The sequence below is a fragment of the Oncorhynchus nerka genome, linkage group LG13 (assembly GCF_034236695.1).
Source record: "Oncorhynchus nerka isolate Pitt River linkage group LG13, Oner_Uvic_2.0, whole genome shotgun sequence".
NCBI lineage: Eukaryota > Metazoa > Chordata > Actinopteri > Salmoniformes > Salmonidae > Oncorhynchus > Oncorhynchus nerka.
In genome coordinates, this window is record NC_088408.1 from 56,316,103 (window position 1) to 56,343,224 (window position 27,122).

General features: G+C 44.1%; 1 protein-coding gene across 3 annotated transcripts in view; it reads right to left on the bottom strand.

The window, feature by feature from the left end:
- Positions 1–1,667: 1,667 nt before the first annotated feature.
- Positions 1,668–27,122, bottom strand: part of arb2a (ARB2 cotranscriptional regulator A) — a 214,691-nt gene continuing 189,236 nt past the window's right edge. For 2 of the 3 annotated variants that reach the window (XM_029677429.2, XM_029677424.2), the window contains exon 11: positions 1,668–5,337. In XM_029677429.2, the coding sequence (XP_029533289.2) occupies positions 5,171–5,337 (167 nt within the window). In that variant the 3' untranslated portion in view covers positions 1,668–5,170. The remainder of the gene's footprint in view (positions 5,338–27,122) is intronic. The other variant, XM_029677431.2, reaches the window with a different exon arrangement.

Below are 27,122 nucleotides of genomic sequence, written 5' to 3' on the forward strand. Positions count from 1 at the left end.
GGGCTAAATCGATTTAAAAAGCTCTATTTGAGCATTGGTGGAAAACTCTAGCGCCTGACAAGAGAAACAAATATTTGAGGTTTTAAAGACGTAACTTGTTATTATGTGACAACCCTCGCCTATTGAATTTGAGTGTGTTTAAGACATTTTACGTGTCAGAGAAGTGAGACCAACTCTCAATGATGGGTGATTGAATGTTTTATTTTTAATTGTTTTACGAGGGACCTGACTTGGTGTGAGGGATCTCAGCTGGTTCCACCCGCTCGCACTTGTTGTTCGACGGTTAATGGAAAGATTTCTAAAGATTTATTGAGGGGGCGTTTAATGACCTTATCGGGTTTCACCATGTGAAAACAAACGATCCTGTAAAACGCGCTGGCATACAGCTCTCTTTGCAAAGATGAATCGCCATTTGAGGGGTTTTAATTGACATTTAACCGTCTTCATCTTTCTTTCTTTTTTTTAAAGCAAGTTTAAAGCAAGTAGTAACTGGAGATGGTAGAGCATATGTTTTATCCGCTGGACGTGCAGGCCAATAAACCTTATGCAGTCTAAAACTTGAAACCAAAAAGCTTAACTTAATATGGATAAGGCGTGTTTTTTTGCAGTTCCATCTGCGCTCTTTGAAGCAGGACCCGATAAAGAGAACTGTTAGGCCTAATACTAAAACAAATCATTAAACTAGATTTAAGAAGGCATTTAACTTTGGTTAACACTAGTCCAATTGTTGAGGACTGGGCTCCTCTGTCTTGAGTGACGGATCGTCTTCCTCGGTAATGTTTCATAGCTGTTATGTGAGATGATGACTCCCATCCATTTTTTCCCTCGAAGCTCAACTACCTCGCGCACTTTGCAGTGAAGGCAAGCGAGCCGATGTGGCAGCGCATCAGGCTCTAGATAGGTACCAAGAACCTTTTCTCAACTCGTTTTTCCTCGGCGTTACACTTTCTATCCTTTTCCCTCTTGAGTAAGCCTGCCCCTATGACCTGGGTAGCATACCCTACGATCATGTTATGTGTGGTAAAGCAAACGAGCTACTCTTATCATTGAACTATGTAGACCTAATCTATGGGTTTACCGCTCCGATGCCTTATGTTTGTCTTTGTTTCTAAATTAATTTATAACACTAGTCTAAATGAAGAACATTATACTGCAGGCTAATTGATTTAACCACGGCAGGCGTGTTAGAATACGCAGTGGCCTATATACAACAAGCTCTCACAGTCTCACGTCAGAATTAGACATTCATCCATGTTTCTCCAACATTACATTTTGAAGTTGATCCAAATGTCAAATGTCCAAGTGTTTAAGGTTAAGTTAGGTATTAACTCCGATATCTCAAGGTTAGGCATGAACTCTGAATGGTTAAGGTAATGATTAAGGTTTGGGATAGGATTAAAACTAAACTACAAATTAAAAAAATTCAATCGCCGTCATTTGGCAACCTTTTGCAACAGAAACCTACTTGAAGGTAACAGCGCTCACTGTTGCCCCTAGTGGCCGGTTCCCACGTCATCTCCCGATGACCTCAGACGTGGATGGACATCTAATACTGACTTGTGTCACCAGTGACCTGGCTGCTATATACATATAAATTAGGCTATTTGAAACAAATACCCATACGCCATGTGTTCGTTGTAAACTCCATAAACACGACCACTTCTTAATTCAATTTCAGCAACTGACAAAAATGTTTTAATACATGGGAATGGTGCATGGGAAACATGATTGAAGGGATAGTTGCAGGAAAAATGCTAATATTGGTACCATGTCTTGAATGTCATTTGTGACACAAATGCTAAAACGTTAGCATTTGGAAACAATGCCAGGGCAACTAAACCAAAGCAAGGATGGCCGTCATACCTTGTCCATAGACCGCTTACAGGGTAAGGAAACCAAACGTGTCATTTTGTAATTTGGGTAAACTCTCTCTTTAAGGTGGATGATTGGAGTTTACTTAACATAACACAGTGGACATTTTAATACACAACAGCTATAATGTATCTGATTGGATAATTATTTGAACAAAAACTTTAAAAAAAATGCTATATTTAAAGGGAAACGTCACAATTTTTCAACTTCATATTGATCTCCAGCACCACCGCAACATCAACATATGTGAAAATGGTGCATTTCTATGTTTTGTAGTAAAAACAATTGAGGAAGTGTTTCCAATGACGTCAGTGTGCAGCTTGTGATTTTGACCAATTGTGAGTTGACATTGCCTACTAATTGTCTCCTAATTAGGCGATGTCATTGGAAACATCTTTTAAAATTTTTTTTTTACTACGAAACACAGAAACACGCCATTTTCACATATGTTGATGTTGGGGTGGTGCTGGAGATGATCAATATGAATTTGAAAAAATTGTGAAGTTTCTCTTTAGTCAAATCACAAAGCATGAATGTCCTTAGATAGATGACTTCTTTGATCAATAAAACATACAAACAATCTGAAAGAATAATATGTTCAAGAGTATTTGTTAAAATTAGTCACAATTTACATATCAACTGTGCTTTAGATTTAGTTGAAGGCTGCACTCTTGATCCATTCACATAATGGCTTGTTGGCCTTTTGGTTGATCCAACAACTTGGTGATTTTGAGTAGTGTAACTTGGTGACAAAAAAAAACATTTATTTTCCACCAAATTTTAAGATTCTGTCATAAAGAGCACATGTTCAACTGAATGAAAAAACCCATTTCTCCCCATCTCAAGAGCAAAAAAAAACAAAACGTAAAAAAAAAAAAACTATAGCAAGTGCATCTTAAGTGCCAAATAAAGTAACAGGGTTGATGACTTCTTAAATCAGCCATGAATCAATCCCCATCTGATCGGGGGAATGGAGTCTTGTAGTTTACAAAAGAGAGGGGCAATTAAATGCAAGCTTCACAAAAATGTTTTAATTGTTAAAACATTTCTAGCCCGTCTATCTATGGGTAACAGGGTTGATGTCTTATGCTCAATTTTCCACCACCAAACACCAGAAAATGGTCAAAAATAGTTGAACCAGCTCACCTGCTTTTATACTAGAATTTGACAATTAGATGTTAGTCTCATGTTAGATGTTCAATGTCTCTTTTGACATTAGAAATCAGATTCATTGAATGTTCCATGTGGTCTATATTAAAGGGCACTTCATTTAATATAACAGGCGTTTAAAATTCAATATGTGTGTACAATTTATACTTAAAATAGGGATATGAAAGGCACTCATTTCGTGGAACGAGCCCTTTATTACAAATATCAAGTGAACATAGTGTGTTGTTTATTCCTGAGGCAGCAATATACACATAATGAGGGAAAATAGCAAAGGTTTATTCCTTCACGCAAAGGGAAAACACATGAACAACAGCAACCTGGAATGAAACTTCTCCACCAGTCCACATATTCCCAAATCAAACAACAAGTTAACTTCATGAGTGACATCCAAAGAGACATTAATACAATTAGATGAAAATCACAACAGCTCACAAACTGCTTCCCTCATTACTGACAAAAGCAATGATGTGTGTTTAATAACCTACAGAAGCCTCAAAATATCACCCAGTGGATGTTATTTACACAGAATTAAAAATAAAATAAAAAGTCTAATATATACCCAATACATTTCTTAACACTCCTTATAAATACCTCGCCTGAAGCTGTGGAAAGGTAAAGCATGTCTGGATAGACAGTGGCTGTGTTGTGAGGTGTATTCATGTATCAGTGGCTTACTGTCTCCTTCTGGTGATACAAATATCTGGGCATATTAGAAGGATATTCCATTATTCTTTGAGTGATTTCTAACTTAAACGCTGTGGAAATATATATATAAAAAAAAAATCTTGTTTATGTCCCAGATTGAGATTATGCGAGGCTGACCCACGCAGAGCTCTCCTCTTTGTCACTTTTACGTTTGCACTCGAGGCAAGTGTTCGGAAAATACATTTCTCCCCGCATCTGAAGACACATCATCTAGGCTTAGGATAATATTGAAATCTTGGATTTCCCGACACGTGCAAAGGGGATGTATTGAAGTTTTTATGACTGTGTTACCGACTACTTGTTTCTGTTAAAATGAGATGTCCCTAAAACTCATTTTGATCCTGGGCTTTAAGTGATTTAAAATCTGCTCAGTTTCTTGAATTCTCATATATAGCACAGGTTATGGTTGTTTTATTTAGTTCATCAAATTAAATCATCTGGGGACATCAATTTCATGGATTTCAAACAGAAAAAAAAGGGTACAGTAAAAGAAGAAGAAGACATTTTTACAAATTAAAAATCAAAGACAGTCAACCTCAAGTCAACATTTATGACTCTGGGACTTCATTTGGTGCGATACAAAATCGAATCAGAGTGCATAAAAATCCAACAAAACATTGAGCGAAAGTAAGATACAAAAACACCACCACTATATCAGCTGTCATAAACATTGCAGTGCAACTCCCCAAAGTACGATCGTATAAATAGGACCTCATTTGACAGAAAATGTAACTATCGTTTTAAGAAGTGTGTGTGTGTGTGTGTTTGGAGATGGTAAGGGAAAGGGATGGATGTGACTAGGGAGCCATAAAAACAACACACTCACTTTACGTTAAAATTATCTCATGTTAATGGCAAATGTTTACTCGAGTTAAAACCATCGTTTTGTGGTGACGGTAGGAGGTTGGGTTGAGGGGGGGGGAGATATGCCAAGTGTATGAGTGGTGTGGGTTGAGGAGGACTGTGTGGGTAGGGGCGGGCTCTAGGACCTCGGGGAGTGGTGGGGAGGGCTGCCGGGGTATTAGCTCAGTTCAGGGCGATGTCAGGACAATTAGAGGTATACCACGGCGCACTGTGCACAGCGCCTGTCAGCCTTAATCTCAGCCACTGCAACCACTGCTCCGTGGCCCGGACCACAGACGAGCCACAGCCCACGGGAAACGCAAACACTCAGCCCATATTGTTTTGACAGTTGCGCTCATCTAGAAATAACGCAAAACGCTATTGCAATGTATACACCACCACCCTGCACTCTGCCGGTAAAACAATACACGTGCGAGCTGGGAGATAAATTCAGCCAGAAGAGAGAGAGAGAGATCACACAGAGATGAGGGAGGAAGGAGGAAAAGATGGAGAGGGAAGACAGAGAGGATTTTATGCACCTCCTCCACCCCCCCTGCGTTTCCCTCCTGCTGGTGCAGTTCTATAGGTCGTTGTGGTTGTGGTCGTGGTCGGGTTTGGTTCTGTGGGAGCTGCGTGTAGTGACCGTGTTGGAGGTCTCCTCCTCCTCCCCAGTCTGTAAAGCCTCACTGAAGAACTGGAAAATGGAGTTGAAACTCCTCCACGACGTCAGCTCGTGTCGCTCTGTACCTGCACAACACACACACACACACACACATAGCACAAAGAGACAGTGTTAGCTTAACAGTCCACTGTGTGACCATAGTGAGGATAATCAAATAATGAAAACTAACATACACCACAGTTACATCACACACACCTAATGGGTTACAGATAAATCATTTTGCTAACGGAGCATGTAAATCCCCTCCTCTACACCTGGAGAAGCTTATTGTGTGTCCACTTTCAAGCAAAATGCTTATAGGACATTACATCCATTCCAACCTTTGACCTAGCAGTCCAACGGGATAGTCTTAATATTTGATCCAACTTGATTCATGATCGTGCACACCCGATACCCTCCAGTGTCTGTCTTTTAATTGAATGGGAGTTATGCACAATGGATGCACTAAGCGAAACCAGTGGACCGTTATTCATTCATTCTCAGAGCTGCTTGAGAGAGGAAGCGGTGAGAAGGCACTAAGGCAGCCAGCGTATCAGGTGGTCTGGGTTTCCCCTCCCTTCTCCAGGTGAGCCGGTTCCCATGTTGGGGTCACAGGGAGCCTGAAATCTGGTACACACGCCTCAGGTTCCTCTCGGCTCTCCGAGGTCAGGGGATCGCTGCGTCGCTCTGAAAGCTGCCACGCAACACCTCCGCCACGGTGCGACGACAGCACACCAATGCAGCTGCTCCACCGCCAGCTCCTCAGCAACCATTTACAACCAATGGCTTATGGCTTAGTTCCCTACTAGCTGGCGGCTAGGCTGCTTAGCCACATGCTGTACTGTACCGTGTTGAGAAGCAGTAACCAGAGGCCATCCCAGGGAAAACGGGTCACAGAGTGATACAATGGTGTTCTATCCCCTGATATCCCAGATACACAGTGAGAACTAGTCATAGCAGGGTCCAGTTCTTCCAATGTATTAGCCCTCGAATAGACTCCTAGACCATTAGGTTTATGTACCTGGTACCAATACAGCCGTACACACTATCAGTTAATGAGGCCATTGTTGCTTTGTTGATGGGTCAAGGCACCAGTTAAGTGAGAGCCCTCTCCTCCTCTCGTCCTGCTCTCTCCTCTCCTCTACATGCACCAGGCTGGAGGGATACAATTAAAAAGCACCTTTAAGGCCCTCTACAAATAGTGTCCTTTGATGGCTGCTGTATTGACCCCGTGTTAATTAGATTGACCCCCTGGCTGACTGTGATAATGGATAGAGGTGGAGGGGGTGGCCAAGGCTGGGATGGTCTACCGGGCGGTCAATCTACTGGACTCTACATGGTTTACCAGGCTAGCCTATGATCGCTGCCTCAGGTCAGATTGACTAGCCTGGCAATCAGTGAGTCACTAACCCCCAGACAGACTAACAGTGTGCTACCTGTGTAGGGCTCAACGCAACAACACACACCCCTGGAAAACAAAGACACAGGCCTGCTCACATCTATAATTTATATCCAATTTGAAGCACAGGGATCTCTCCTCCTCCACTTTTTTTCCTCCTCATCCCTCCATTACAAGTGTTTTTATATCTTTCCTTTTTCTTTCCGCAGGAGCGATCGAAGCCAAGGCTCTCCCATTTTCACCTCAAACCTGAGCTGAACTCCAGAATGCCGCGAACTGTTACACCCTATCCCAGCGCCGGGGTCAGTGGGAGTGCGTCTCCTTTTCGCTATGCAGACGAACCGGGCCCCTCCGTCAACCTCCGTATAAGCTCCCCCCTGTCTGCGGAAGGAGCGGCCTCCGATGTCTCCCGGCGCCCGGGCCTTGATAGCAAACAGCCTTTTACTGCCTTCGCCCACTCCTCCAGTAACAAGTAGAGTGTGTGGAAGCTAATGGATGTTGTCAGTGGTGTGTTCTGAGCGCTGATTTAAAGGGAACCCACCAGCCAGGCTTCTCTCAGAGTTAGCTTGACCGCTGGACTACCTGGGTGAGGAGTACGAGATGAGGAGGATAGTTAGCTCACTCACGCTACAAATCACATTTCTATCCTTAAAAGATATGGAGATCGATTAAATGCCACGGTGTCGTGTGGAAAGTGAATTCTGTCCTATAAACAGTCTGTGAGAGGACTCGCCTTTTTCCTCCCTCCCCCTGTTTCGGTTGTAGTCTCTTACGTAAAAGTTAATTGAGCCACTGATTTCAGTGCTCAGGTCACAGGGGCTCGAAATATACTGGTGGAAACTGCAAACCTCTCCCAGATTCATTAGTTTATTTATATTTTACATGACTATTCCGGGTTCATTGTGAAAAAGCAAAAAGTGTTTGTATTATTTGTACTTTTAACCCCCTATTTTGTGATATCCAATTGGTAGTTACAGTCTTGTCCCATTGCTGCAACTCCCCTACGGTCTCGGGATAGACGAAGGTCGTTAATCCGGAAGCCAGCCGCACTAATGTGTTGGAGGAAACACCGGCCAACTGGCGACCAAAGTCTGCTTGCACAAGGAGTTGCTAGAGTGCGATGGGACAAGGAAATACCGGCCGCCCTCCCCTCCTCTAACCCGGATGACGCTAGGCCAATTGTGCACCGCTTTATGGGTCTCCCGGTCACGGACGGCTGTGACACAGCCTGGGATCGAACACAGGGCTGTAGTGACGCCTCAAGTACTGCGATGCAGTGCCATAGACAGCTGCGCCACTTGGGCGGCCAGCAAAATAAAATGTTGGGCAGAGGCTCACTTTTTTATACTTCTTGAGATGTGATGTTTTCATAATGCTGGACATACATTAATATACAGTGCATTTGGAAAGTATTCAGACCCCTTGACTTGTCCCACGTTTTGTTACGTTACAGCTTTAATCTAAAGTTGAATAAATAGTTTTTTCCCCTTATCAATCTACACACAAAACCACATAACGACAAAGCAAAAACAGGTTTTTAGACATTTTGGCAAATATATAAAACCTGAAATATCATTTACATAAGTATTCAGACCCTTTACTCAGTAATTTGTTGAAGCACTTTTGGCAGCGATTACAGCCTGGAGTCTTCTTGGGTATGACACTACAAACTTGGCACACCTGTATTTCTGCAGATCCTGTCAGATCCTGCTATGTCAGGTTGGATGGGTAGTGTTGCAACACAGCTATTTTCAGGTATCTCCAGAAATGTTAGATCGGGTTCAAGTCCGGGCTCTGGCTGGACCACTCAAGGACATTCAGACTTGTCCCGAAGCCACTCATGCGTTGTATTGGCTGTGTGCTTAGGGTCGTTGTCCTGTTGGTAGGTGAACCTTCGCCAGTCTGAGGACCTGAGCGCTCTGGATCAGATTTTCATCAAGGATCTCTCTGTACTTTTCTGTGTTCATCCTTCCCTCGATCCTGACTAGTTTCCCAGTCCCTGCCGCGGAAAAACATCCCTACGGCATGATGCTGCCACCACCATGCTTCACCGTAGGGATGGTGCCAGGGTTCATGAGTTCAATCTTGGTTTCATCAGACCAGATAATCTTGTTTCTCATGGTCTGAGAGTCCTTTAGGTGGCTTTTGGCAAACTCCAAGCGGGCTGTCATGTGCCTTTTACTGAGGAGTTGCTTCCAACTGGCCACTCTACCATAAAGGCCTGATTGGTGGAGTGCCGCAGAGATGGTTGTCCTTCTGGAAGGTGCTCCTGTATCCACAGAGGAATGCTGGAGATCGATCGGGTTCTCGGTCACCTCCCTGACCAAGGCCCTTCTCCCCTGATTGCTCAGTTTCGAAGGGCGGACAGATCTAGGAAGAGTCTTGGTGGTTCCAAACGTCTTCCATTTAAAAATGAATAAGGCAACTGTGTTCTTGGGGTCCTTCAATGCTGCTGAAATTTGTTGGTACCCTTCACCAGACCTGTGCCTCGACACAATCCTGTCTCGGAGCTCTACGGACAATTCCTTCCACCTCATGGTTTTTGCTCTGACATGAACTGTCAACTGTGGGAGCTTATATAGACAGGTGTGTGCCTTTCCAAATCATGTCCAATCAATTGAATTTACCACAGGTGGACTACAATCAAGTTGTAGAAACATCTCAAGCATGATCGATGGAAATAGGATGCACTAGAGCTCAATTACGAGTCACACAGAGAAAGATTTGAATACTTATGTAAATTAGGTATCTTTTAAAAATATTTAATAAATGAGCAAACGTTTTTGCTTCGTCATTATGGGCTATTATGTAGATTGATGAGGATTTTTATTTATTTAATCCATTTTAGAATAAGGCTGTAATTAAATATGGAAAGGGGGAAGGGGTCTGAATACTTTCCGAATGCACTTCATGCATACTATATTAATATAATCCCCTCTAAGCCTCTCTATTGGTTGTCCTGTGTTCTTTCACCCCTCTACGCCTCTGTATTGGTTGTCCTGTGTTCTTTCACCCCTCTACGCTTCTGTATTGGTTGTCCTGTGTTTTTTCACCCCTCTACGCCTCTCTATTGGTTGTCCTGTGTTCTTTCACCCCTCTACGCCTCTGTATTGGTTGTCCTGTGTTCTTTCACCCCTCTACGCCTCTGTATTGGTTGTCCTGTGTTCTTTCACCCCTCCAAGCCTCTCTATTGGTTGTCCTGTGTTCTCTCACCCCTCCAAGCCTCTCTATTGGTTGTCCTGTGTTCTCTCACCCCTCCAAGCCTCTCTATTGGTTGTCCTATGTTCTCCTCTCTCATTACGGCATGTGACAGACAGCGCCAACAGATGCAGTCTATTTGATCCTAGATGCTTAGCCTCCCCTGTCACAGCCACTGGATCCCTCTCAGAGTAATTGACTGACTGTTTGATCTCTATGAGACGACACACACACACACACACACACACACACACACACACACACACTATTGTTATCAGTGGTGTGGGATGAAGTAAGGGAACATGACGTGTGTTTGAGGGGAAAAAGTCCTCCGTAGCTGTGGGCCATGCTTTTTTTTCATCCCCTCACCAGTCGCTGCATGCTGTATGTTGTCACAAGTGGTAATCTCCTGTGATAGTTGGGTATTTCAAAACAAACGGTAGGTGACTGAAGAGCCAAAGTAACGCCCCGAGTGATAGTCAGAGAGAAAGACAGAATCAAAGCACGCTGGCTATAATTAGTTTTCATCGGTGGTACATTATTTAAAGCCCCGCCACTTAATTGCTTGTGTACTAATGGCCTATTTTATGTGAATCAAACTTTTTTTCATAATTCATAATTACATTGATGTGAGCATGAAGGGCCATATATCTTTGCTGCATTTATTACAGAAATACATATGCATATTCAGCCTAGTCTGTGAGGCACCGTACATCTCTTGTTTTGGTTCGTTTTGGAACAAATTGATTTCATTTTGTACATTTAAAAGCTTAATCATTTCCCTAGACATTGAAATCTATTTAATATTTCATCGAACCAGGACTTCACAAGATAAATACATGCAATGGTCATTACCGGAAATGAGGTTCATAGAATTTCAAACTCTTATTTAATATTCTGCAAGTCAATGTTCAACTTTTTTGTTTTGCCAAATCTATCAAACTACGAGTAATCATTTTCTTGAGTGAATTGTTATCATGCCCTTATCAAAGGTCATCTAAGCTGTTTCTATCCAGTCTGGACATTGAACGCACTGACATGCTGCGAGGGGCAGCTATTCTGTAACACTATCTCACAGTGTGTTTGTGGAAACTATCTATTGCATAGATCAACGGTGGGGAATCGCTATCTGTGTCCTGCTTGTTAGACGATCGGATATCCACTCCTGAAGCGGACTGTTATTAGTTTATCTGCCGTGCGGGGGTGTGTCGGGCCGTGCTGGGTGAGTGGGGCCGCTGAGGGCACCCCGGCCATTTTGTCTGCCTGTCAGAGGGCCCCGATGTGTCACTGCCAGAGGAAGAGGTCAAACGAAGTCAAAGCAGGTGCCAGGGTCACTCAGCTCGCCCCCCCACTCACAGAGCACGGAAACAAGGCTACGGTCAAACAACTGTTGATTTCAATCTAAATGTGGGACTTCTCCCTGCCTCCATTCACCATTTGATTAACTCCTTCCAGACAAAGGAGACACAGTGAAGTCAGACTTAATCATGACGACATATTTGTCATTCCCTGTAACCCCCACTGTGGTTAGTTTTATTTGAATCAAATCAATAGATTCATCCAATTCACAATCCACACAAACAGAAGAAAAAAAAACACACACACCGACACAATTGACAGAAACGCACAGCATTTCATTAAAACAGCACTACCATTTGAATGCGATTCAATTTTTATGATTACCGGTAAGTGGGGTCTGTCTGTTTCCTCTATCTCTCTCGTACTGTTTTTTAATTACTTTCCTTATTATTGTGTGTTGTTGTTGGAGAAAACAAGGCAAAACTCATTCCACATCACTAGATGAGGAACCTGAATGACTAGCTCGGGGGACGACGACTTGATATTTACTTTAAAAGAGAGAGATTTCAACATTGACTTGTTGAAATAGTCTCTTCATTTTTGCTCATATTATTCAAACCATCACCTGGGAGACCAGAGGGGCCAAATAATGGATGACCACACACACACACACACCTACTCTCTCTCCCCTTCACCCTGCCCAGAGACAGAGTGCTTTTTTATTTTAAAGTGAATGACTGGCCTTGGCTGCTATAAAGGACCCTGCTTTTATATACTTGGAGGAGAGTATTTACAAGATAACCCGAGCCCAAGGACAGCGCAAGCTATTGGATACGAGTGTCTGACTCTCCAGTGTCCCGTTCAGTAAAATCGAGCCAAAACATGCACCCACTCCGACAACACCTCTCAATGTCAACGGGCTTCTCTCTCCAGGGTCGCATGTGCATCAGGGACATGGGCCCCCACTATAGAGGGCCTTCAGAGACATCTTCCCCTCTACAAAATGAACTGTTTTAATAAATATCTGAATTAATTCATGGAAATGTTTTCATCTAAAGATATTTTTACCTGCATTCATACACATTCCTATTTGTTCTTTGTCTTCAAATTTATGAAGGCTATTGAGAATATTAATTATTTTTGAATATAATTACTATTTTTTGTCTACTGAAAAAACAATTTCACAGCCTTATTGCAATTAGAGTAGGGATACAGGTGATATGATTTCAATGTATCCTTTTCAATAACATTATATGGCCTATTGTTGGTAAGTAGGGATGTAACCCTGCTTAAAACTCTTGCTAGAGGCATATCTGTCGACACTTCACCACTATACAGTGGGGTCGGAATTATAGGGATGAGAAGAATCTCCAAAAATAAAATAAAACCCTGGAATGAGTAGGTGTGTCCAAACTTTGGACACACCTACTCATTCCAGTTTAAAAATAAAATATATATATATATTTTTAAACAATTTTCTACATTGTAGAATAATAGTGTAGACATCAACACTATGAAATAACACACATGGAATCATGTAGTAACCAAAAAAGTGTTATAATATATTTATAATAAATATATTTTAGATTTGATATTCTTCAAAGTAGCCACCCTTTGCCTTGATGACAGCTTTGCACAGCTTTTGGCACTCTCAAATAGCTTCATGAGGTAGTCACCTGGAATGCATTTAAATTAACAGGTGGGCCTTGTTAAAAATGTATTTGTGGAATTTCTTTCCTTCTTAATGCATTTGAGCCAATCAGTTGTGTTGTGACAAGGTAGGGGGTATACAGAAGATAGCCCTATCTGGTAAAAGACCAAGTCCATATTATGGCAAGAACAGCTCAAATAATGAAAGAGAAACGACAGTCCATCATTAGTTTAAGATATGATGGTCAGTCAATGCGAAACATTTCAAGAACTTTGAAAGTTTCTTCAAGTGCAGTCACAAAAACCATCAAGCGCTATGATGAAACTGGCTCTCATGAGGACCGCCAGAGGAAAGGAAGACCCAGAGTTACCTCTGCTGCAGAGGATAAGTTCATTAGAGTTAACGGCACCTCAGATTGCAGCCCAAATAAATACTTCACAGAGTTCAAGTAACAGACACATCTCAACATCAACTGTTCAGAGGAGACTGCGTGAATCAAGCCTTCATGGTCGAATTACTGCAAAGAAACCACTACTAAGAAGAAGAGACTTGCTTGGGCAAGGAAACACGAGAAATTGACATTAGACCGGTGGAAATCTGTCCTTTGGTCTGATGAGTCCAAATTTGAGATTTCTGGTTCCAACAGCTCTGTCTTTGTGAGACGCAGAGTAGGTGAATGGATGATCTCCGCATGTGTGGTTCCCAGAGTGAAGCATGGAGGAGGAGGTGTGATGGTGCTATGCTGGTGACACTGTCAGTGATTTATTTAGAGTTCAAGGCACACTTAACCAGCATGGCCACCACAGCATTCTGCAGCGATACGCTATCCCATCTGGTTTGCTCTTAGTGGGATTATCATTTGTTTTTCAACAGGACAATGACCCAACACACCTTCAGGCTGTGTAAGGGGTAGTTGACCAAGAAGGAGAGTGATAGAGTGCTGCATCAGATGACCTGGCCTCCACAATCACCCGACCTCAACCTAATTGAGATGGTTTGGGATGAGTTGGACAGCAGAGTGAAGGAAAAGCAGCCAACAAGTGCTCAGCATATGTGGGAACTCCATCAATACTGTTGGACAAGCAGTATCACAAGGCTGGTTGAGAGAATGCATACAATATACAGTAGCTCAGTATTTGTATGATTTATTTCATACAGTATTTTTTCCTTATCTTTATCAAGGGATTCAATAATTCTGGATGCTACTGTATATTCCATATAGGACATTCTAACTAGGAACCCACCAACGAGGGCTTCAATTAAAAAATGATAAATTAAAGACTTCAGCAAATGACAAAGCATCTCTTTCACTTTCATATTCAGTGAGATCAAGGTCACCATATTTTGCTCAGAAAAAAAAGCATGTGAAATGGTGTACATTTCCTGAATGTTTTTATGACTGTAAAGGTGGGGCGCCGTGCATGTGCCGTAGAAGTTAGATGCTTGTCTTCTAATAGTAAAAGATAGTTAAATCAGTTATTTGATCTAATATCACAGTTGCAAGATGTTCACTGTAGAATTGAGTATTTATGGCATGCACATGAATTAATACCATTGATTAATATCAGTTAATATCAAGCAGGTTTTGATATTTGATTGGGAGGTTAGAGACATGTTATGTTTCGCTTTCAGTGTGGTTGAACTTATTTCGAATAGAACTGCACTATTCACACTGAAAAACAAGTGACATTAACTATTCTATTCCTTGAATTGTGAACATGTATCAACGGAACACAGTGCATATCTAATCATAGAATCATTTGTAATTATGGGGTTAAATTCCCGCCTGAACAGGATATCCGATCGTCTAACAAGCAGGACACAGATTTGATAGAAGTCAGTCTGTGTACAAAATGTGTGTGTACGTGTGTGTACTTAGATTAGTAGAGTGTACGAGAGAGCCAGTCCCTAGCGCCACGTAGACTTCGCTCTTTGTTTGATCTGGCTCGTCATTGGTGGGGATTTCAATGGTAAACACTCTGGATCCACTAGCTCGCCTGACACAGTTTTGTTTTTGGCCCATTGATGGGGAATGGAGAGCGTCTGTTTCCATGGCCAGCCCTAGTGTGCCTCTAAAGGGAGGCCCACAAAGCCTGTCCATTAGCAGGAGTACAAACCCCCTCGTCAGGGCCGGGGTCATGGTGGAGCCCCACACAACCCTGCCAAACACACATACACACACACTTGCATATATGCACGTATGCGCACGCGCACACCTTCCTTCGCTCTTAAACATAATGAGCCATCCAACATACACACAGTGAGGGTTGAGCCCCAGACAATCTCAACCTGCACTCTCACTACAACCCCCCCCCCCCACTTAAACACAAAACACTCACCCTTCCCACACACACACACAGACTCTCTCTCACACACACACACACAACCTCTGCTCTACTTTGACAAAATAAGAAGGAGCACACACACACAAACACGCAAGAAAGCACACGCACGCGCGCTTACACAGACACACACACACCTCCCTAGTGCTTAAAGACAATGCCTTCAGAGACCCTCACAGCAACCCTCACTACACTTCAGTATAATGCCTTGACAGACAGACAAACACATAGACAGAGACTCTCACACATGCACACACAACCTCGGCTCTACTTTGACACATTACGAGGTAGCACACACACACAGACACGCATGAAAGAAAGCAAGCAAGCACGCATGCACACACACACACACACCCACCTCCCTAGTGCTTAAAGACACCCCTCACTACACTTCAGTATAATGCTTTGACAGACAGACAGACAGACAGACAGACAGACAGACAGACAGACAGACAGACAGGCAGGCACGCACATAGACACACACAGAGCTACTGGATTGCCTCAGTACTAACAGTGAGACACCCAGGGCCCGCTGGGGCTCAGGTAAGATGGCGAGCTGACAGACAGTGAGCTCAGCGCCGCTCCCACATGTTACCACGTCTAACACCAATGGGGCCCAGCTGCTACAATTAAAACACTACTCGCTTGCCTACCGCAGGCAGCTTCTCAATACTTAGCAACTCCCCGATGCACAAGCCACATAAACATACACCTCTGAATACAAACACACACACACACACACACACACACACACACACACACACACACACACACACACACACACACACACACAGGCTACACAAAATGACCTGTATGGAGTGTGTGAGAGAAGGTGTGTGTTTGTGTGTAAGGGGTATCATCCTTAACTTGGGCAAGCACTCACAAGAGGACAGCCTCTTCAATATAGCTCTTATCTGTGTGTGGGTGTGTGTGTACTTTGTCAGGTCACACGTGACAAAAGTCAGTATCCGACGTCCTGACAGGTTGCATCACTGCCTGGTTTGGCAACTGCTCGGCCTCGGACCGCAAGGCACTACAGAGGGTAGTGCGAACGGCCCAGGACATCACTGGGGCCAAGCCTCCTGCCACCCAGGACATCGATACCAGGCGGTGTCAGAGGAAGGCCCTAAAAATGGTCAAAGACTCCAGCCACCCTAGTCATGGACTGTTCTCTCTGCTACCACATGGCAAGCGGTACAGGAGTGCCAAGTCTAGGTCCAAAAGGCTTCTTAACAGCTTCTACCCACAAGCCATAAGACTCCTGAACAGCTAATCAAAGGGTTACCCAGACCCCTCTTTTACGCTGCTGCTACTCTCTGTTTATTATTTATGCATAGCCACTTTAACTCTACCTAGATGTACATATTACCTCAATTACCTCGACTAACCTGTGTGCATTCGATCCATGTCTGAGGTAAAATATGGGTAAGATAAGGGCAATAAATAATAAATAAATAATTACAATTGAGAAATTAAACACGGGAGTGATAGATGTGCAGAAGATGAATGTGCAAGTAGAGATACTGGGGTGCAAAGGAGCAAAAAAAATCAAAAATCAAATAAAAGTATGGGGATGAGGTAGTTGGATGGGCTATTTACAGATGGGCTATGTACAGGTGCAGTGATCTGTGAGCTGCTCTGACAGCTGGTTTTTAAAGTTAGTGAGGGAGATATGAGTCTCCAGCTTCAGTGATTTTTGCAATTCGTTCCAGTCATTGGTAGCAGAGAACTGGAAGGAAAGGCGGCCAAATGAGGAATTGGCTTTGGGGGTGACCAGTGAAATATACCTGCTGGAGCGCGTGCTACGGGTGGGTGCTGCTATGATGACCAGTGAACTGAGATAATGCGGGGCTTTACCTAGCACCTAGACTTATAGATGACTTGGAGCCAGTGTGTTTGGCGATGAATATGAAGGCCAGCCAACGAGAGCATACAGGTCGCAGTGGTGGGTAGTATATGGGGCTTTGGTGACAAAACGGATTGCATCCAATTAGCTGAGTAGAGTGTTGGAGGCTATTTTGTAAATGAAGTCGAGGAACGATAGGATAGTCAGTTTTTGCCAGCATCAGTTTTTGGCAGTATGTTTTGCAGCATGAGTGAAGGATGCTTTGTTGCGAAATAGAAAGCCAATTTTACATTCAATATAGATCTCTTTGGATTGGAGATGCTTAATGTGAGTCTGGAAGGAAAGTTTACAGTCTAACCAGACACCTAGGTATTTGTAGCTGTCCACATATTCTAAGTCAGAACCGTCCAGAGTAGTGATGCTGGACGGGCGGGCAGGTGCTGGCAGCGATCGGTTGAAGAGCATGCATTTAGTTTTACTTGCATTTAAGAGCAGTTGGAGGCCACGGAAGGAGAGCACCCCCATAGAGACTGCCAGAGGTCCGGACAACAGGCCCTCTGTTTTGACACACTGAACCCTGTCTGAGAAGCAGTTGGTGAACCAGGCAAGGCAGTCATTTGAGAAACCAAGGCTGTTGAGTCTGCCGATAAGAATGCAGTGATTGACAGAGTCGAAAGCCTTGGCCAGGTCGATGAATACAGCTGCACAGTAATGTCTCTTATCGATGGCGGTTATATCGTTTAGGACCTTGAGCGTGGCTGAGGTGCACCCATGACCAGCTCGGGAACCAGATTGCATAGCGGAGAAGGTACGGTGGGATTCGAAAATGGTCAGTGATCTGTTTGTTAACTTGGCTTTCGAAGACCTTAGAAAGGCAGGGTAGGATAGATATACAGTGCCTTGCGAAAGTATTCGGCCCCCTTGAACTTTGCGACCTTTTGCCACATTTCAGGCTTCAAACATAAAGATATAAAACTGTATTTTTTTGTGAAGAATCAACAACAAGTGGGACACAATCATGAAGTGGAACGACATTTATTGGATATTTCAAACTTTTTTAACAAATCAAAAACTGAAAAATTGGGTGTGCAAAATTATTCAGCCCCTTTACTTTCAGTGCAGCAAACTCTCTCCAGAAGTTCAGTGAGGATCTCTGAATGATCCAATGTTGACCTAAATGACTAATGATGATAAATACAATCCACCTGTGTGTAATCAAGTCTCCGTATAAATGCACCTGCACTGTGATAGTCTCAGAGGTCCGTTAAAAGCACAGAGAGCATCATGAAGAACAAGGAACACACCAGGCAGGTCCGAGATACTGTTGTGAAGAAGTTTAAAGCCGGATTTGGATACAAAAAGATTTCCCAAGCTTTAAACATCCCAAGGAGCACTGTGCAAGTGATAATATTGAAATGGAAGGAGTATCAGACCACTGCAAATCTACCAAGACCTGGCCGTCCCTCTAAACTTTCAGCTCATACAAGGAGAAGGCTGATCAGAGATGCAGCCAAGAGGCCCATGATCACTCTGGATGAACTGCAGAGATCTACAGCTGAGGTGGGAGACTCTGTCCATAGGACACCAATCAGTCGTATATTGCACAAATCTGGCCTTTATGGAAGAGTGGCAAGAAGAAAGCCATTTCTTAAAGATATCCATAAAAAGTGTCGTTTAAAGTTTGCCACAAGCCACCTGGGAGACACACCAAACATGTGGAAGAAGGTGCTCTGGTCAGATGAAACCAAAATTGAACTTTTTGGCAACAATGCAAAACGTTATGTTTTGCGTAAAAGCAACACAGCTCATCACCCTGAACACACCATCCCCACTGTCAAACATGGTGGTGGCAGCATCATGGTTTGGGCCTGCTTTTCTTCAGCAGGGACAGGGAAGATGGTTAAAATTGATGGGAAGATGGATGGAGCCAAATACAGGACCATTCTGGAAGAAAACCTGATGGAGTCTGCAAAAGACCTGAGACTGGGACGGAGATTTGTCTTCCAACAAGACAATGATCCAAAACATAAAGCAAAATCTACAATGGAATGGTTCAAAAATAAACATATCCAGGTGTTAGAATGGCCAAGTCAAAGTCCAGACCTGAATCCAATCGAGAATCTGTGGAAAGAACTGAAAACTGCTGTTCACAAATGTTCTCCATCCAACCTCACTGAGCTCGAGCTGTTTTGCAAGGAGGAATGGGAAAAAATTTCAGTCTCTCGATGTGCAAAACTGATAGAGACATACCCCAAGCGACTTACAGCTGTAATCGCAGCAAAAGGTGGCGCTACAAAGTATTAACTTAAGGGGGCTGAATAATTTTGCACGCCCAATTTTTCAGTTTTTGATTTGTTAAAAAAGTTTGAAATATCCAATAAATGTCGTTGAAGAATCCAGCTACGAACTGGTCCGTTTGTTACAACTTGGGGAAGCTCATGGGAGACGGTGTGGCCACATTACCATAACACTGTTTATATAATAGCCTCAGATATTATCTAATTGTTGTATAAGATGAATGAGTGAGTATGATACTGTTTGTAAAATTGTGTAATGTGATTTTGGACTGTTTAATGAAGGAAACTCCCATTCCCTTTTGAGTTGAACTAAATCAGAGGTCTGCCCCTGAGCCCAGTTAGGGTCAGGTATCCTGGGACAGCCCCTTTTCTGCAATTCCGAATAAAACCCAACTTTGAGAAATTCTCAAGTAGACCATGTTTCTCTCAATCACGTGAGTACAAAGGTTGCAGACCATTGCTGAATCTTTTAACCATACCACGTTATTAAACTCTTAGACTATAGATACCGACAAAATAAGAACAAGTCTTTGATATTAATTACTCGTCTGCAGCTAGGAATTCGGTATCATTGAACGCGAAGAATGACAACCGCCGAAACATCCATGTTCAGAGTGACATTCTGAATGTCACTCTGAACAATACACTCTAACCACAACAGAGAGAGAGAGAGAGAGAGAGAGAGACGAAAACTCTCCAACAGAAACTAACTTTTCAACAAAGATTCTGACGACACACTGAGCATAAATATATATATTGATTGCAATTGTTCCCGAATTAGTGAGCGTTCATGTGCAAAGGATTAGCATTTCAATTGTTATAATTATCAACTGTAGTGTTTCATCTTAGTCGACCCCCACTTCCCTTTTGTCTAACAAGCCGCCATGCCGGTTTAGCCCACTAGGGCACATTCTCCTATAATTTCTTGTAACCATATTTACTTTGTTGTTTTATTTTTGCATTTTTGTGAATTACTTAGTTAGTAATCAATAAATGATTTAAGACAATTGATGTATGGATGACTCATAGTGAAGACTGGGTTTGTGCAGATAACCAACAATTTACGACGTTTGGAATGAGACTAACGTGAGGTAAAATAAATAATTCATTCATTCGAAGAGTAATGGATCAGATATAAAATATCTGAAAAGTTATTTCAGGAAATTATAACTTTGTAATCTGAATATTTTCCTTGGTGCCCCTACTTCCTACTTAATTCACAGTTACATGATTAATCAGTTTGATCGCGTAATACTAATTACAGAGAATCTTTGATAAAAACTAAGCCTTCAATTTAATGATAGTAAAGACACGACAGGCCTTAGGACGTCGCGGGCGGAAGAAGTCTGTTGCAGCCCCCTCGTGCGGTTACGTCGGCAGACCAGTTGTGATGGATCAGCGGGGTCCGTGTAGTAAAAGGGTTCAGGCCAATTGACAAAATAGGTATTGTAGCCCAAGAAATTAACTGATGGACCTCTTCAGCTAACAGTCCAATATGCTCCAGACAGCTAGCGGGCCACGGCCATGCAAATGGACATTCAGGGGACGTTGCGACAGAGGATCCTGTTGAAAACCCCCCACTTAGGGCAACAGTGAGCGCTGTTACCTTCTAGTAGGTTTCTGTTTTTCTAGGGCACTGTGGATGGGGATAGCGGTTGGTTGTAAGCATCTGCCTCTGATTCCAAAAGTTGCAAGCAATTTTGTTTTAAGTGTGTGTGTCCGGGCGCCGAAGACGTGGATGTCGATTAAGGCAGCCCCACGCACCTCTCTTATTCAGAGGGGTTGGGTTTAATGCGGAAGACACATTTCAGTTGAATACATTCAGATGGACAACTGACTAGGTATCCCTTTCCCAAACCCGTACCTTAACCATTCTGAGTTCATGCCTGAACTTAACGTTAAACACTTCTAAATTTGGCGTTTGCAACAACTTTGAAATTTGACGTTTGAGAAGCATGAACGTCTAATTCTGACGTGGGACTGTGAGAGTTGGACTGTGTACTAGCCATGCAGCACTGGCTGTGGTGGAGAGTAAGAATCAATGTGTTTTTGCACGAGAAGTGATTGGCTGGTATACCTGGGGCTAGCACAGTGTGGAGTGCACCACCACCCACACCCACACACTGAAGGGAGGCATTCCACCTAGATCATGGTAGAGTACCATACAGGAGTGGGTGTGTGGCATTTTACATCACCATAATCAAATCACTTTGTCTTTCTGCCAGTATACTGCGCCAGTCCCACTGTCTGTCCGCCAGAGACTGTGCTTTTCTACATATCAAAACCTACTTTGACAAAGTGTATTGGAGAGCCATGCCAAAATTGGATCTGGTTTCTTCCTCAGTCTACGACGTGACACCTCACCAAGAAGGAAGACAGAGAGTGTCTAAGGGAGTGCGTCATAAAAACACTTGGTTTCTGACACAGCTTCCACAGTGTTAAATATGGTATGGGATCTGTGTGTGTACCTACTAGACTCCAGCTGTGGCTCATGGGTTTCAGTACATTCCCCAGACAGACACGTCAACCAGAGAGTGTCTGAGGAGGGGGGTGTAGGCGTAGGCTGCCATCTTGTTTGGAACCCTGTTAGACGTGAGCATGGAGAGGCCTGTCCTGCCATGTACAGTTGTGGCCAAAAGTTTTGAGAATGACACAAATATTCATTTCCACAAAGTTTGCTGCTTCAGTGTCTTTAGATATTTTTGTCAGATGTTACTACGCAATACTGAAGTATGATTACAAGCATTTCATAAGTGTCGAAGGCTTTTATTGACAATTACATGAAGTTGATACAAAGAGTCAATATTTACAGTGTTGACCCTTCTTTTTCAAGACCTCTGCAATCCGCCCTGGTATGCTGTCAATTAACTTCTGAGCCACATCCTGACTGATGGCAGCCCAATATTGCATAATCAATGCTTGGAGTTTGTCAGAATTTGTGGGTTTTTGTTTGTCCACCTGCCTCTTGAGGATTGACCACAAGTTCTCAATGGGATTAAGGCCTGGGGAGTTTCCTGGCCATGGATCCAAAATATCGATGTTTTGTTCCCCAAGCCACTTAGTTATCACTTTTGCCTTATGGCAAGGTGCTCCATTATGCTGGGAAAGGCATTGTTTGTCACCAAACTATTCCTGGATGGTTGGGAGAAGTTGCTCTCGGAGGATGTGTTGGTACCATTCTTCATTCATGGCTGTGTTCTTAGGCAAAATTGTGAGTGAGCCCACTCCCTTGGCTGAGAAGCAACCCCACACATGAATGGTCTCAGGATGCTTTACTGTTGGCATGACACAGGACTGATGGTAGAGCTCACCTTGTCTTCTCCGGACAAGCTTTTTTTCAGTCTGTCCCTGATGTTTTTCCTGAAGAGAAGTGGCTTCTTTGCTGCCCTTCTTGACACCAGGCCATACTCCAAAAGTCTTTGCCACACTATGTGTGCAGATGCACTCACATCAGCCTGCTGCCATTCCTGAGCAAGCTTTGTACTGGTGGTGCCCCGATCCCACAGCTGAATCAACTTTAGGAGACGGTCCTGGCACTTGCTGGAATTTCTTGGGTGCCCTGAAGCCTTCTTCACAACAATTGAACCGCTCTCCTTGAAGTTCTTGATGACCCGATAAATGGTTGATTTAGGTGTAATCTTACTGGCAGCAATATCCTTGCCTGTGAAGCCCTTTTTGTGCAAAGCAATGATGGCTGCACATGTTTCCTTACAGGTAACCATGTTTGACAGAGGAAGAACAATGATTCCAAGCACCACCCTCCTTTTGAAGCTTCCAGTCTGTTATTCGAACTCAATCAGCATGACAGAGTGATCTCCAGCCTCTTCCTCGTCAACATTCACACCTGTGTTAACGAGACCTTTTGTGGCAGGGCTGAAATGCAGTGGAAATGTTTTTTCAGTTCATTTGCAAAGAGGGACAATTAATTGCAATTCATCTGATCACTCTCCATAACATTCTGGAGTATATGCAAATTGCCATCATACAAACCGAGGCAGCAGACTTTGTGAAAATGTATATTTGTGTCATTCTCAAAACATTTGGCCACGACTGTACTACAGACAGTACACACCTGCTAATGTATGAAGCCACACTTCACATGGGGGTGGAGAAGGGTAGTGTGACCTGGCATTAGAGCTCTTATCTGGGGGTGGGGGTGGGGGGGGGGAGGAGATAGGCTGGAGTGGGCGGCGAGGGCTGGGGCGGCTCTGAAATAGATCACTTAAGGGGAACAAAGTGTAATTAATGGGTGACCACAGATAAGAGGGCCCTGGCCCTATCTGGGAATGTGCTAATGGAGTTCACGCACACACTCAGCGAGAACAGTGTGTGTGGGGAAGACAAACAGGGCGACGGGTCAATGCGGCCCTCTTCCATGACCAAGATCTGCGGTCGTCGGGAGCAGCGGAAACCAACAGAACACACTGTTAACACGCTACACAGCAACCCGCCAAGTATGCTGGCTTCTACCCACGCACACACACACACACACTCCCCTACCCTAGACCCAGACACATTCACACACATCACAACATGAGTGATGTTATGAAACTGAGCGTGGCGGCAGGTCTTCAAATGGAAGTGGACGTGGCTGTTTACTAGAGAGGAGGAGGTGGAGGAAGTGGAACGGTCCAGTTAGGGTCAACCCATGGTGACCGAGGGGGCTCAGACTGACAGAGACTTCACTCCAGCTTCCCGTCTGCGTGTGTCCCTACGTCAGGGGACACAGCCTGGAGCCAGGGGGCCTGGAGGTGGAGGGGACCTGGGAGCGGGGTTGGGACAGTGATATGGCCCAGTGATGGACGGGCTTGTGTAAGGAGGATTTCCCCTGTTTGTTTGAGCCGCGTCTCATTCAGACAGCAGCAGTCTGGCTCCAGGAATTCTTTATGGGTGTGTGTAATGTAATATGTGTGTGTGTGTGTGTGTGTGTAGTATGAGGGAGTCACAAGTGGAGTAGGCCGGGCGTCTGGGGGTCGGCAATAGCTGTGTGTGTGACTCAGCGTCAAAGACACGTGGGCCATCAGCTTGGTCTCACTGTCTGACGTGCCAAGGCCACAGTGACACATCACATGACCAGCTAACCTGAGTGAGATTGGTGGTTGAGATGCTCGGGTAGTGAATTCTGAACTACACTAAACTGAACATTTAATGAATACAGTCCTCATAGACATTGATCGGACCCCAGCCTCGGTGTGTGTGTCTGTTTGAGCCCATGAGCACATCGCAGATGTGTGTTTATGTTCAAGTTGTGTTTGTGATGTCTGTGTGGTCATGTTGTGTGTGTGTGTGTGTGTGTGTGTGTGTGTGTGTGTGTGTGTGTGTGACCTGTGCTATGTACTCTACCGTGGTGAGGCGTAGCGGGCTAGCTATCTAGCGTCAGGGGGGCTGAGGGAGGGAGAGAAGATTGATCTATCAGAGCAGCATCACAGAGCCCAGCCACAGCTCCACATAAAACCAAACCCCGTCCTCTGCTAGCACACTACCTCCACTTTGTCCTTGGCCTGTCTGGAAACCACTGGAGGCCAGCATGATTTGAGAGAACAAGAGAGAGAGAGAGAGAGAGAGAGAGAGAACGAGAGAGAGAGAGAGAGAGAGAGAGAGAGAGAGAGAGAGAGAGAGAACGAGAGAGAGAGAACGAGAGAGAGAACGAGAGAGAGAGAGAGAACGAGAGAGAGAGAGAGAGAGGGCGAGAGAAAGGGGAGAGGGGGAGCAGGAGAGAGGAAGACAGGGTAGGATAGAGGGAGGGAGAGGTAGAGAAAGAGGCGCCCCTCAACGTCATCTGAAGAGATAACTCCCTCTCCAGAGCTTCTTTTCTCTCGCTATCACTTTCCCAGGCAGCGCTACAACATGTGGCCTCAAGTGTGTGCGCGCGTGTGTGTGTTTGAGTGACAGAGAGTAAAATACTTGGGCATGCCGTGTATCGTGTGTAGGAAAATAAGGGAAATATTTACTACTCCTAATTAGAAGAGATATTCACTTTTGTTCACGTCCCCACAGCAATACTCAAACACCATCATCAAGTTTGCCCACGACACGACGGTGGTCGGCCTGATCACCGACAACAATGAGGAGGTCAGAGACCTAGCAGTGCGGTGCCAGGACAACACGTCTTTTCCCCATCAGGAGGCTGACATTTTTTGGAATGGGCCCTGAGATCCTTAAAATGCTCTACAGCTGCAACATTGAGAGCATCTTGACTGGCTCCATTACTGCTTGGTATGGCAACTGCTTAGCATCCGACCGCAAGGCGCTATAGAGGGTAGTGAGTACGGCCCGAGTACATCACTGGTGCCGAGCTCCCAACCATCACATGACCTCTACACCATGCGGTGAAAGAGGAAGGCCCTCAAAATTGTCAAAGACTCCAGCCAGCCCAGTCATAGACACGGCAAGCGGTACCGATGCACCAAGTCTGGAACAAACAGGACCCTGAACACCTTCTACCCCCAGGCCAAAAGACTGCTAAATAGTTAAGTTAAATAGTTAACCAAATAGCAACCTGGACTACCTGCATTGACCCTTTCTGCGCTAACTTTTTTGACTCATCAGATACGCTGCTGCTACTGTTTACTATCTGTCCCTTTATTCCTAGTTGCTGTATATGTAAACATCATCATCTCGTACCCCTGCACATCGATTCCGTGCTGTGTATACAGCCTAGTTTTTGTTACTCATGGTGTATTTATTATTACGTGTTTTACTTTCCTCTAATTTCTCTTTTTTGTTTGTTCACTCTGCGTTGTTGGGAAGGGCCCGTAAACTAAGCATTTCACTGTTAGTCTACACCTGTTGTTTACCAAGCATGTGACAAAATAAAATGAGATTTGATACATTTCTGGCCATTGTGAGGAGCCAAACCAATCCAATTCAACATGAACACTAATCTTGTGATGTTTTAGTCTTGGGAAACGAACCAAAAGCCCGTAAGGCTGTTTGGAAGCGAACATACGTTGGACCGTGGAAATAATATAAACCCAGAAATGATATCAGAATACCATCTGACAGGGTTTACAAAGTACAACTGTAAATTGCAACTGTGGATATTATAGTGTCAGAAGCAGCTTGGACTCTCAGACGGAGGCTGGTGGAGAGATGCTCACCACCGGGGGGCAGCAGCTTTTTTTTATGATTGAAAGTTAACTTTAGGAAAACAAAGTCCTGGGTCAACCGCGGGCCAGAACAACGTGGAAAACATGCAAAACAAAAACATTCGCAACTTTAAAAAAAGCAGCAAGCAGCCATCGGAATGCCTCCCCTTTGCAGCAAAAATGAACCATGGGAAGAGTTAACAGTTTGATAAGCAGCTTCTAGCCCCAGCTGTATGCATTTTTCATCGAATGCGAGTCAGAAAGAGAATAATTATCTCTCTCCGTCTCCCCCTCTCCTTTCTCTCTGAGGCAAAGTGCAGGGTTGTAGCCTGTCCGCTCCTCCACACTAACTCCCTGAAAGGAAGAAGCACTGATGAGCACAGCAACACAAATGCTAATTCACAACAAACATACACACAACAGACGAAGAGTGAAATGCACGCAAGTGTACAGGGATGTTGCTTATTACCCTGAACCGCACCAACAAATGCAAACACAAACACAAGTACCCGCCACACAGAGAAAGGTCGTGAGTGTCCACCTCAAAGTGGCGCCCCAGGCCAGAGTGACCTCTGAAGGAGGACACACTATCAGTATACATCCTGGGAAACAGACAGACTAGGACACCACCTTTATCTGACAGCATCAGCCGACACCATACACCCCCCACACACACACACACACAGTCTGGCCCTGACCCCTGTAGCACTTTGCGATTAATCAAAATTGTATCAGGGATTTGAGGCGTGGG